This window comes from Camelus dromedarius, chromosome 3 (genome assembly GCF_036321535.1).
Source record: "Camelus dromedarius isolate mCamDro1 chromosome 3, mCamDro1.pat, whole genome shotgun sequence".
NCBI classification, from domain to species: Eukaryota; Metazoa; Chordata; class Mammalia; order Artiodactyla; family Camelidae; genus Camelus; species Camelus dromedarius.
In genome coordinates this window covers 79,119,959-79,133,611 of record NC_087438.1, presented here as the reverse complement: position 1 = coordinate 79,133,611, position 13,653 = coordinate 79,119,959, and the positions used below count along the sequence as shown (strand labels likewise).

At 33.2% G+C, this 13,653-nt stretch overlaps 1 protein-coding gene across 1 annotated transcript in view; it reads left to right on the top strand.

The window, feature by feature from the left end:
* The window catches only part of PGGT1B (protein geranylgeranyltransferase type I subunit beta), a 43,667-nt gene extending 31,188 nt beyond the window's left edge, over positions 1–12,479 (top strand). The window contains exons 7-9 of the mRNA XM_010987502.3: positions 2,131–2,315; positions 6,906–7,014; positions 10,622–12,479. Coding sequence (XP_010985804.1) covers positions 2,131–2,315; positions 6,906–7,014; positions 10,622–10,803 — 476 coding nt within the window. The 3' untranslated portion in view covers positions 10,804–12,479. The remainder of the gene's footprint in view (positions 1–2,130; positions 2,316–6,905; positions 7,015–10,621) is intronic.
* The last annotated feature ends 1,174 nt before the right edge of the window (positions 12,480–13,653 follow it).

The following is a 13,653-nucleotide window of genomic DNA, read 5'->3' as shown; positions in this document are numbered from 1 at the left end:
GGCGGGCTCTCCAGAAGCACTGCCACAGGTGGACAAGTGAGACCTTGCAGTAGAATCTGGAGAGCCAGGCCCATCCAGCTGCCAGAATGTGACTGGAGGGCTCTTACTCCTGCATCCATTTGTGGGCCTGGTGTCACTAGAGCCAGAAATAAAAAGAGCTTGGATTGAAAGTCCATGGGAGAATAAGGGCAAGCTGGAGTGTACCAGAACCTCTGCCCTTGTGTCTTACCTGCTCTCACCACAGCCAGGGCACTGGCTGCTCCTTCACTTCCACCCTGCAGATCTCACACAGATTTCTCTAACTTCAGACCATGTGAGGAAGGGGATTCTGGGAAACAGTTCTAGCTTAGCCAAGTTAACACGGTACAGAACTGCCACAGTAATTATTACAGTTTCACTCAGAGTGGTTAAGTAACTTACCTCGTAGACTCACATATCAGGTAAGTGTCATAACCCTCTTGAAACCCTGTGCTTGCTCAGCAGTGCCATTCCCCCCACACTTGAATCCCTCAGTGTAGTTCTCCATGACCCAGTGCCAGCCTTGCTTTGCGGACACACATGTGAGAGATCCCTTCCCTGCGCTCTAGGCCGCAGAGAAAATGTTTTCTCTACACGTTCTTAGCTGCCTTTTCACCACTGGACTTCACTGATACTCTGTTTCCTTTACCTGAAATGCTTCCCTTTCACCTGCTTCTCTTCATTTACCTTTTCTTAATCTTTAAATTTTACCCATCTATGTGTGGTTCTGCTGTCAATTTGTAAAATCTTTCATCTCTTGTCCCCTCCAGCCCTATGTAATTTCTCCCTTTTCTATGTTCTCATAATCTTTGGTTCATACCATTTACCTCTGTTTACCTTATCTTCTCTGCTGGGTTGTAAGCTGATCGTGTCTTACTTTTGTCTTACTCCATATGCCCTTGAACACTGTAGTTGTTCAGTAAATATTCGATGAATTGGTTATCTTATATTCCACTCTGCATCCCTCAGCTGAGGAGGCTGAATTTAGAATGTGTACCTCTTCTACAGTTTGATATCAATCAAATTTCATCATATGCTTTTCTTACTAATTCTGCAGTCTAACTGGTATTTAATATACTGTTTTCTTTTTCTTTTTAATTCATTTACTCTTCTCCAACTACTCCTTAGCCTGGAGCCCATTTGTCATGAAAACTAAATGGATACATTGTACCCTTCTAGGCACTGATTTATCAAATGTTATGATTCTGTTCATTCTAGTGATTCTCTTATGATACACAGTTTTAGGGTAAAATGTTCATATGGTTTGGAAGAATTAGATTTTCCTACTCTGCTTCCATAGTCACATCGCCTCTTTGACTGTAGTTTAATTTCACTTTGCCCCTCTCTTATAAGAACACCTGTGATTACATTTAGGGCGCGTCCCATCCAGGATAATCTTGCCTTCTCAAGATCCTTAACCTCCATCACAGAGTCGCTTTCGCTGTATAAGGTTAACATGCCCATGTTCCAGGGATTAGGACTTGGATTATTGTTGAGGGGCATTATTCACTGTACCATAGCGAGCATGGATATGTATTGTACATCTACTTACAGATACAGTGTTCTGCTCCACACCCCCACCTCACACACATGCACACTTTCCTTTTCTCCTTGCTAAAATTTTTCTTCCTTAAATTTCTTAAGCTGACTGCATGTAAGCTTCTGGTTTATGTTATATGTGAAAATTAGTAGCTTTAGGTAGTTGGAACCTCCAAGTTCATAAGCTATACACTGTCTTTAAGGGAATTAAAATCCGACTCAGGCGATAGAGTAGTAAAAAGGAAGTAGTAGTTCTAAATTTTGGTTTCAACTCTCCCACTAACCATGTAATTTTGAACAAGTTTCTTAATCTTCCCAAGTCTTACTTTTTTTTCATTAAAAAATGGTTGTTATAGCTTTAAATTATTTAAATTTTTTTCTGTTTCATCAAATTAGTATTGAAGACTTCATTGTTTAGTGGTTATTTAAAAATTATAATTGCTTGTCTTTTCATTTTACTTTTATTTTACTATTTTCTAGAATTATTTAACCCTTTTTTTCTCTTCAGTCATTTTTGTATTATTTTCCCAGGCATCTAATAAGTTTAAAGTATTGTGTGGTTTTAATTAACAGGAGGATCAACTTTTTGTGGCATTGCATCACTGTGCCTGATGGGTAAACTAGAAGAAGTTTTTTCAGAAAAAGAATTGAACAGGATAAAGAGGTGGTGTATAATGAGGCAACAAAATGGTTATCACGGAAGACCTAATAAGCCTGTTGACACCTGTTATTCTTTTTGGGTGGGAGCAACTTTAAAGGTAAGTGAAATAATAAAAATGAGAAACCTTTACTCTTTATTAATAAAAACTGTGCTTAAAGGGTTTGGTCTTTGTAATGTTCATTTAATATTGTGAAGTTTAGACTACAAAATTTTTCCTGTTGCTCTGGCAAAGTTAGTCTTTGTGTGGTTTCTCCCCAGAATTCAGTTATCTGTTGTACTACTTGAAAATTTCAATTCTTAAAAAACTCCAGTGTCTCAGAACCTTTGTGAGAAAGTAGGCATAATGTCAAAAAAAACTTGTAACTGAAACTGATCAGTAGTCCTTCTAGAGCAGAGATATGTCTGAACATACCAGTAAAGGATTTATGGGAAGATACTAATCTTAAAAGATAATCCATGGATCATTCCTTTAAAAACCATTTAAGGTTTTTGGTTTTTTAATAATTTATTTGTGTGAGCCTTCTGGAATATATTGATTAATATGTTCCTACATTTTCCTCATCTACCTTTTGATATACCTAATTCTAATTCTATAAGGTTTCTAGCCACTGAGTACCCACAAGTCTTCCCACATCTTAAAATTGCCTTTTTACCTTTAAAAAGTATCACTTAGTTCTAATATTCTGGAATCTAACAAAAGTCTGTATTCCTCTATATAGTATTCTAATTTTTTTCTCTTTAACAAAATTCATACATGTGGTTGAAATAAATTGGGAAAATAGAATGATTTGAAATGATAGCAGTAGCCTCTGTCTCTTCTCTTACTTCCAATGCCATTCCTCAAGGGCACCATTTTAATTTTTGGTTTAATTATGGAAAGTTTCAAAAATACTCTTAAAGAAGAGAGAATAGTGTTTAATGAACCCCTATATGTTCATCAACCAGTCTCAACAGTTTTCATCCCAAAGTCAACCTTCGTTCATCCATACACCTACTCACTTCCCTTCCCTTCACTGTATTATTTTAAGGCAAATCCCAGACATCATTTTTTACATTATCTGGAAATTCTTCAGTATAATCACTAAATGAAAATAGTTTTTTAAAAAATGGAACTATAATATTGTTATCTCATCTAAAAACCCAGCCATAGCAAGTCAGGATGGTATATAATTCCTATTGCATCATATCAAGAGGCGTATAATATAATCTCTAATTGTCTTTTCTTTTATCAAATAGTTATCAAAACTGATGTGTCTGTTGTAATGTTTTCCACCAGCTTTTTAAAAAAATTAGATTTTGGTGAAAATCTATGTATAATGTAATATCAGTTAAACTGTTTGTAACTGTACAGTTCACAGTGTTGTGTAACTGTTACCACTGTCTATACCCCAAATGTTTTCATCATCCTCAACATAAACTCTACTTGTTAAACAGTAACTCCCCATTCTCACATCCCTCCCAGACTACATGGTAACCTCTGCTCTACTTTATGGTCTGTAAATTTACCTATACTAGGTACATTGTATAAGTAGAGTCATACAATATGTGTCCTTCTGTGTCTGGCTTATTTCATTTAGCGTAATGTTCTCAAGGTCCATCCATACTCTCATATACATCAAAATTCCACTCCTTTTTATGGTTTAGTAATGCTCTAATGTAATAGTATATATAGTAATGTGTATACCAATTTGGTTTATTCATTCATCTGCTGATGAACGCTTGGCTTATTTCTACCTTTTGGCTATTGTGAATAAGGTAGCTATGAACATTGATGTAAAATAAATATCTGTTTAAGTCTCTGTTTTCATTTCTTCTGGATAATTACCTAGGAGAGGAATTGCTGGATTATATAGTAATTCTGTGTTCAACTTTTTGAGGAACCACCAAACTGTCTTCCACAGTGGCTGTACCATTTTACATTCCCACTAGCAATGTATAAGAGTTCCAATTTCTCTACATCCTTACCAGTACTTGTTTTTTGTTGTTTTTTTCTTTCATAATAGCCATTCTAATAGGTATGAGATGGTATCTCATTGGTTTTGATTTGCACTTCCCTAATGATTAGGGATACTGAGCATCTTTTGATGTGCATATTGACCATCTTCTTTGGAGAAATATCCAGTTTATCTATTTTTTCTTTTGTTGGCCATGCTTTTGGTTGTTATCCCATGAAATTGTTGCAAAACCCAATGTCATGAAGATTTTCCCCAATGTTTTCTTCCAACAGTTTTATAGTTTTAGCTCTTAAGTTTAGGTCTTTGATCCACTTCGAGTTAATTTTTATAGATGGTATAAAACAAGGGCTTCAGCTTCATTCTTTTGCATGTGAACATTCAGCTCTCCCAGTACCATTTTTGTAAAGACAGTCTGTTACCCATTAAATCGTCTTGGCACCTTTGTCAAAAATCAGCTGATCATGTATGTGAGAGTTTATTTCCAGGTTCTCCATTCTATTCCATTGGTCCTTACTGTTTTAGTTACTGTAGCTTTGTAGTAAGTTTCAAAGTCGGGAAGTGTAAGTCCTCAGCTTTATTTTTTTTCAAGATTGTTTTGGTTCTTCAGGGCCCCTTTCAATTTCATGTGAATTTGAGGATTGGATTTCCCATTTCTTAGAGAAAAGGCTGTTAAAATTTTGATAGAGATTACATTGTAACTATAGATTACTTTAGGTAGTGTTGGCATTTTAACAATGTCAAATCTTCCCATTTGTAATGATGGGATTTTTTATATTTATTGAGATCTTTAATCTCTTTGAGCAGTGTTTTACAGTTTTTTCATACAAATCTTTCACATCTTTGATTAGATTTATTCCTAAATATTTAATTCTTTTAGAAGTTATTATAAATAGAATTGCTTTCTTAATTTCCTTTTGGATTGTTTGTTGCTAGTGTATAAAAACTTAATCATCTTTTTATGGAATAGTTTTAGCAGCCACTGAGGATCTTTACTTAGAACCATTATGTCACTGGGGGTTGCAAAATGGTTATATTTTATCATTCCCTCCAAATTTATTAACTAGGATTCTTTTACAAAGAAGAATTTCACTTTAACTTGAGGTATGGCTGTGTAGAGAAAGGCAGATAATTCTCTTAATTTTAATAATGTTCATTCAGTACAGTGAGTTGGTTCCCTAGCATCCTTTAAAGTTTTCCAATAAAATCATTGGAAATTAGGTTGTTGTTTTTTTTTTTACCCTTTGAGTATCATTGTGAACTCACAGATTTTTTTAATATATTTTATCCATTTTAATTCAATACATTGTTCTTTTTAATGCTCAAATTGTCTCATCTTTAGCCAGTATGAGCCCCTTCACATTGATTCTTGAGTATTTTTGATATGACCTTGGTGGTCTTTGACAACTTTCTAAATGGAACTGCTTTTAAACATTTTTTAAATTTAATTCTTGTAGATGACTTTAAATAGTTTGCCAATTTCTGGACTTAACATCTTTAGATATTATGTTTGATTCCCAACTATAAAAAATGAAAATTTGGCTTCCCTTTTTTTCAGCAAATTGTTACTGGTGTTTGTTTGTTTTGTTTTGTTTTTTTTCAGTTCTGAACCTTTTCTTCTCCCTTCTAAATCTTTTGGTTTACCTTTACTTTTATAATGTCAAGTTAGTTAACATTCATATTTTGTTTGGTAACAATAATCAATTATTTTATGCCTTACCTGTAGGTTGATTCTGTAATTTGAAAACCAATAATCACTTATTGTGGCTTATAAATAGTTTATTGCTAAACCAACTACAGTGTTAAGATTGTAGATTCTTCTTTTTATGTAATGACCCATATGCCACTTGATGGAAAATGTTTCTAGCATCAGAATTCTAGTGTCTCTCTTTCCTCATATTCTGTTAATTAAATGAAAAAGAATGAATATGTTTATTTCTTATCTGTACCGTAACTCTCTTACTGATCTTGTTTTTCTTCTTGAGAAACAATGCTTATTCACTAATTATCAATACCTTTTGTGTCTCTCTGATTTATTAACACACCTTCAACTGTTTTGTCTCTTACAGACATTTCATGAACTCTGTTAACAATCTACTGCTCTCTCCCTACCCCGTTCCATTCACAGTTTGGCTTATCCTTTATGTAGCTCTTTTTAATGGGATCTTGAGAGAAAAGACAAATACATGTCTTAAATTTTTAAACTATATGATGTTATGCTAAAATTGTGTTTGTGTCACCTTTTATCTTTCCTAATTAAAGAACTTTAAGTTTTTACCATTCTTAAACAAAACTGTCTCTAGAACCTGATTAATAATTTTTGTTGCTCTTTTTTGAAATATTTTTAGTTCTTGTTACTAGCAGTTTGTAACTAATAGTTCAGAAGGCTATCATAAGTTAAAATATGGATAGATAAAATTGCAGTTTTTAAAATAACTGATTAAGTTGAGCACATTGGGATGTTGTGTTTTGAATGTAGCTATGTGGTGCGGAGAAGTCAGTTGGGTATGGTTCAAAAGAATGAAATAGTGAGTCAAGAAAAGGAGAGTAGATTTTATAGGATGATACAAAAAAAGATAATGTGGTTGATAATTTTAAATGTTCAAGTCCCAGAGACTTGCTCTGAGAGCCTTTCTAGAGAAAAGCATATTTAAATGATATATACCTGAAAATTGAGCCAAAGGTCAATATGAAAGTTTTATGTCAATAAATTTATATTTGTCATGTCATTTCAGCTTCTGAAAATTTTCCAGTACACTAACTTTGAAAAAAATCGAAATTACATCTTATCAACTCAAGATCGCCTCGTAGGGGGATTTGCCAAGTGGCCAGATAGTCATCCAGGTAATTTATTTTTTGTATAAATGCAGAGCAACTTTTCTTTTGTTTATATATTGAGTAGATCTTCAAGCATCTTTGTCAGAAAGGGCATATGATAGAAAATTTAGCCACAATTTTAGACTTAGTTTAAATAATAGGTTTTTAAAAGGTGAATTGTTTAACTTTAGAGTTGATTTAGGGTGTTGGGGAGTATAAAGGAAGGGCTTGATTATCAAGATGTAGTGATATAGTTTGCCTTTTTTCCTGCAAATATTTCACTTAGCGGTGTTTTGTTTTATTTAAGGCAATAAGCAGATGGTCTAAATGGTCCTTGTCCAAAATAGAACCATTTGGTTCATCCCAGATCTCAGGATTATTAGCTACCACTTAAGCTATGTAGAATAAATTACTCTTAAATCCAAAAGGGGAACTAGTTCTTACTCTTTTCAGAAGTTATTAAGTCAAAATTCGCAAATCATGAATACAGATGTCCCTCACTGTCCATACTCTTACCTGAATTTTGGCAGATTCATGTTATTTTTCTAGGTGAATATTTTGCTATCTGAACGCTCAATGGTTAGTCACTCTAAAACTCAGGAACCAAATAGATTCACACAGTACAGTATTCCATGCTTTCCAAACTCAGGAATGGCATGGATGTGAAGAACAAAGGATTCTTTATTTCATAAGTTCTTTTAAATGGATTCTTCAGAAAAATGAAATATCTTTATTAATAATGACATTTCTTCAAAATATGTGGCTAATTCTGCTATTTTCCAGAAAGGCCTTATTCCAAGGTGCATGCTCTAATATAATAAAGTCAGTAATTACATGGATACTGTCTGCAGGCCCCTCAGACCTAACCTGCCAACCCAATTCATTATCTCCATATTCTACCCTGCTCCAGGACTTTAGTGTCACTAGGTCCAAGTTCAGGCCTAGGATTCTGCAGAGGTCTTATCAGTCTTCCTGCCTGTAATCTTGTGCCCCTCCTGTTGGCACTTTGTGTTGTACATTTGCTTAAAGGGAAGGAGAAGGGTAAAAGCTCTTTTCAGACTCTCAAAGGGATCTCTAATGCAAAAACGGTTGAGAACCTCTAATCTGAACTCTTCTATTAAATCTGTTAAAATCATTCAAAGACTTAAGTCTTAACACTCAGAGTCAGCTGGCATGGCACACAGGTCCTCCCAAGATTTGGTTCTCCTCCCACCTCTCGCATAATTCTCAAGCTACTTGCCCCTCCCCATTATGTTTTCACCTCCAGCAAATTGAATCTACAGCTTCCAAAAAAATCAGTTCAAGAGTTTGTTAAAAATAAGTCAGAATGCTGACACTTTTGATAAGCAAATTGGTAAGTATTAACTATAAATATATGAAACTAGATTCAAGGAATGATTATTTTTTGCAGCATTGCAGTAGAATCATGGTTTTTATTATTAGTCTAGAACCGCTTCAGCTCATCTCTTGTCATAGAACTGTTATGGTCTGAATACGTACCTGAATCGAAATATAAATAAAGGGCTCGTGGAATCATATTTTTGTTCCTGAAATGAACAGGATTATTTCCTCACATTCATATTTACTTGTATCTTCATGCAAAATATATTTATTTTAAAAATGTACAATGCTTTTAATTTCTTAAGCAAAATATTATTTAAAAATTTTGGTATCTGTAACACATAGCTATAAATATGTTTAAAAAGTGCTTCAAGGAAACAGTTATTTTGGTATTGATTCCATTGTTTTCAGTCAGTGCATGATGCTAATTTAAAAAATAATGAACTGTTTTAACAGTTAATAGGAATAGGGGAGTGACAGTCTCTTGAAAAGTATTTCTTATATAAACATTGAAATACATTTTGAGTGTTAATAATAGCTTTTTTAAAAGAAAATTCTTGGAGCTTTTTTTCCAGAGAGATCAGTTGCTAACTTTAACATTTGTGTGAATACTTGGATGTGATATTTTTTAGATATGTTACAGTGTCTTTAGATCCTATACATTACAGAGCATAGAAAGTCTGTGTATGATAAATTGAATTTATGTGGAAAAGATCTGTTCCCAGACCTGTTTCAAAAATCACTTTAACAAGAATTTTAAAAGTTAGCTTATTCCTGGTTCCAATAAATTAATCTAGTAGCAGATTTGACACAAAGAGATTTTATATATATTTATAGAAAAAACAGGAAAAGAATCAAGTTTTATTATGAAGAAAACATATTTCAGCATCTAAAGAGCTTGAATACATCACCACCTACAGATAAGGAGTTTTTTTTTTAAATTTATTTTTGAGGCTTTAAACATTTAACTTCTGGTTCATTGGCTTTTACAAAAATCCTCTTGAGAAAAAAAGTTTATTTTTGTATTACCTGGAAAGTGTAAGATCCTATTTTATGTTATTCTGAATGTATTTCCTCTTCCTGTTGCATTTTTTCCTAGAAAAATTTTCTCATTTATAGACAAGAAAATTTGTTACTTTGTGCCTTTTGTAATTTTAGAATATCTGCAAGGAAAATATAATAGTACAGGTAAAATAAAATTTATTTTTTGTGGTCTGAAAATTAGGAAAATTAGCCAGAGGAAACCTAAGCATTTTCTGAAAACGATACAGGAGGGGGTTAACATAGGCTTTCATTGGTGAACTAACTTTTTCACAAATAACATTGAGTAAGCACAACTATTTGTCATTCCTGTTTGAAAAGTAAATATTTCTGTAAGTAAAACTTTCTCTTGAATTCTTTTGACAAAGTTTGACTTGGTAAGATGTTTTGAACTTTAATAGCTCATGAGGCCATAAATGATGACCAATTCAAAAATAGAAAAAAATTTTGACTGCTACAAAATCTGTTTTTGGTAGTGTTTCCATAACTGCTGAGCTCTGAGGTCTTCAGAAGTCCATATAAGGCTCTCAGGCAAGCAATAGCCTTGTGATTTCAGGGACCATTTTAATGGAAGAAGGTTGCTGCCCGCTGAAAGATGGGAAACTGTAGTGAGGCCAGTGTAGAAGAACTGTTATGATATGAATGCGCATATTATTATAACCAAATAGAATGTGTGAGTTTGTTTTTATTGTCAGGTCAAATTTTTTAGAATGACTGACATTACCCAAAATAGGAAAATTAAATATGGTACAGCATTCCAGATTGGGTTGTTTGCCTAAGCTGCTTTCTATATGGTTTAGAAACTGTCAGAGGTACAACTTAGAGAGGATGGGTAATGCTCCTTAGATTCAGAAATTTATTTTCATTTTTAAGAAAAAAAATTAATTTTACAATATGAAGCCCCTTGCTTCCATATTCTGTATTAAACAAAGGGATAACCTGTTAGAGGGAGAAGTCTTTTATATTACTGCTACTCTTTCTGTCTGTTCTTTAATCATAGAGGATGTTGGGAATGTCACTTCTTCAGCCAGGAACTGTTTTCTTTTTTAGTGATGATTTTCTTGAATAATAGATCATCTGATTTTTAAAAATTTGGTGTTTGAGACTTTGAGAAAGCAAATATTTCAAAACCTGTAGTAAGTAGTTTTCTGAATTTATTTTTAATGTACTGATGGGCTCATAAGCAGCTAAAATATTTTGTAACATGTACAAATAAGAATGCCTGTTGTGATAAAAAATGCCTTATTTTCAGATGCTTTGCATGCATACTTTGGAATTTGTGGCCTGTCACTAATGGAGGAAAGTGGCATTTGTAAAGTTCATCCTGCTCTGAATGTAAGCACACGGACTTCTGAACGCCTACGAGATCTCCATCAGAGCTGGAAAACCAAGGACTCTAAACAATGCTCAGAGAATGTACACATCTCCACATGACTGACTTTAGATTGGGAAGCGGGGTGGGGGGATTTGTAGCGTAACTGTAGCTCAAGGTTAAAAGCCATGTATAACCAAGTGTGCTCTTTTTTTCAGAGGTAGAGTCTTACAATCGAATCTTGTGCCAATGTCACTTTGGTATATGGTCTTGAGCCAGTAACCTTTGTACTAGGTTTCAAGAAAATCTTTGTTGGAGTTTGAACCACGGTGGACTCTGTTGTGGTTCTTAATGTTTATACTGTATTTCTAAGTTCTTTGAGGTAAATTAACTGTATGTATGTAGGTTTATCTTTTTAAAAAACTCTTCAGTACAAAGTTGTATCGTATTATAAAATGGACACAAATCTTCAAAAGAAGTTTACAGTTCACATAGCTGTGATAATCGGGTGAACACTTAGTGATCATTTAAAAAGCTTGACTGCTGATGGTAGAACATTGCTTTAATGAATTAAGTATCTGGGATTATTCTTTGAAAACAGATGATCCCATAATTTTTAAAAAGAATGACTTATTTTGTCTTTTTCTTAAGTAAAATGTGCCAATTAAACTTTTGTGTATAAATGAAAGTAACTTCATAGCAAAAATGAATAGGCTTAACTAATCTAATAATTTTCTAATAGATTGTTTTAAGAAGACTATTATGTAATTGAAGGAAAAGTAATTTAACTATGTGATCATGAATGTGAAAGTTTTGTGTTGTGTGGGTCATTTATTTTAGATGTTGCTGAGGTCAGTAATAGTTATGTTTGATTTTAATCTCAAATCATTAGTTGCTTTTTTGCAGAGAAAATAGTCATCTGTAAGGGAAGACATCTAGTGATTTTATTTTTCTGAGATACATGATATTGTAAATTGTACTTTTATAACAGTTATTTTTAGCCACTTGAACTTTTTTTCTTTAGTTTGTTGCCACTAGTGTGCTAGCTGCTCTAATTTGAAACTGATGATTTTCTAATTTTTTCAAAGTAAGTAAGTAAACATGTAAGTAAAAAAAAAAAAAAAAGCACCGCTCAACTAAATTTAATGGTATCACTCCGTACATGGTCATTTATATTTTTGTATTTTCAGGTAAGTGGGAGGGAAACGTACTATTTAGGGGTTGAGGACTGGGATTTTGCTTTGTTTTGTTTTCTTCATTCTATGACCTAGCTAATTGTAATGAAGTTAAAGTCTTGGTGATAATAAATATTGGCTTTTTAGTTTTAAAAGTATCAGTATAAAAATTAAATTACTACTATCACTGTTTAGGTATTGTAATACTTAAATTTTTATTTTTATTTCTTAGAGTGAAGAAAAAACCCTTAAATAATGGCCCTTCCCAAAGGAAATCTAGTGTATATTTGGAAAAATGGTTCATTTCATATTGGCGTGCTTAGTTTTAAACCTCAATTTGCCGAAGTCAACTTTTTTTTAAAATTAGAAATAAAGCCAATTTTCTGATGGTGGGGAAAAAATAAGCTTAACAACAGATGTCATCTTTCCAAATGTTATTCCAGTTGCACCTGTTTAAGTCCTGACAAATTAGGACGTCTATGTCTCAAACTAAGTCATCTCTTAGACATGAGGAATTAAAATGGTATGTATGCTTTAGAACTATATAAAAAGCCCAAATTGTTTTTCCTGAATTGCCATTCATGGTTGGAATTGCCATATTAATAAATGAAGGAGAATTTCAAGGTTGGAGTATTTCATAAAACTATTAAGAAATATTTTCTAACTCCTTGTATAATTTAATAGCATAGGATTATATATTACAATATAATTCTAATTGATATACTTGTGAGAGGCCATCTTGTGAAACTTTATGGACCAGTGAATGTTCACATTCCACAGCAGCATATTGACCAAAACAGTACCAGGCCATTGTGAATTGTGGAGAAACTATTCATAACTTTTTCTAAATAGTTACTTACCACAAAAAAAAGTATTAATAAAATAAATTATAAGCAATACTTAATATATATATACATATATATGTGTGTGTGTGTGTATATATGTATGTACATATATATTTTGTTCTTTAGCAGTGGTGATAGAATGAGAAAGGGAATATGAAGTCTTGAGTAAATCTATTTCCTGTGCTCTGCCTCCTATCCCTAGTATGGTATTTTTTTAGAAGATGGTAGGAGAAACTTTGTTTTGAGCACATGTATGAAAACAAGATGAATCAGGTCGTACAGCACAATTCAGCCCGTTTGTCATTTACAGTGTTTTTAGATTTGACCTATGATATATATACATTTTTATTGGATCTTTAAATAATTATTTATCAGTATTTAAAATCAGATAGAAATTTTAGTGAAAGTGGTACATAATTAGAAACTGGATAATATTGAGAGCCAATTTAGTAAGGAGGTGCTCTGGACTTGGGTTTAAATCCCAGACTGTGAGTTCACCAGTGAAATCTTGAGCCCTAACTTCCCCTTTGATAAAATGAGGGAGGAGAAATCTAATTCATGAGTTTGTCTGAGGATTTAATGAGATAATACATATTAAGTACTTAACCTAGTACCTGAAATGCAGTAAATTCTTAGTTATAATATCTGTCATAACCATCAAAAAATTGTTATTTAAACCTCTTTTCTATAACAGAGACCTCACAGATCTCTCAAGGAAGATGATGGCTTCTTTTTTGTAGTTTTTTTAATCTCCCCAGAAGAATACAGAATAACTAGGATAGCCACATATCCTAGTCTGCAAAACTAGGTGCCACGGTGTCCCCATGAACTTCAAAATATAATTTTATAAGGACAAACCACTAACCAACATCATTTTAGCATCTGTGTGGGAGGAAGTGAAAGGCAGGCAGCTGCTTTCTGACAGCCATGAGAATAGAACTGTAACATTGCC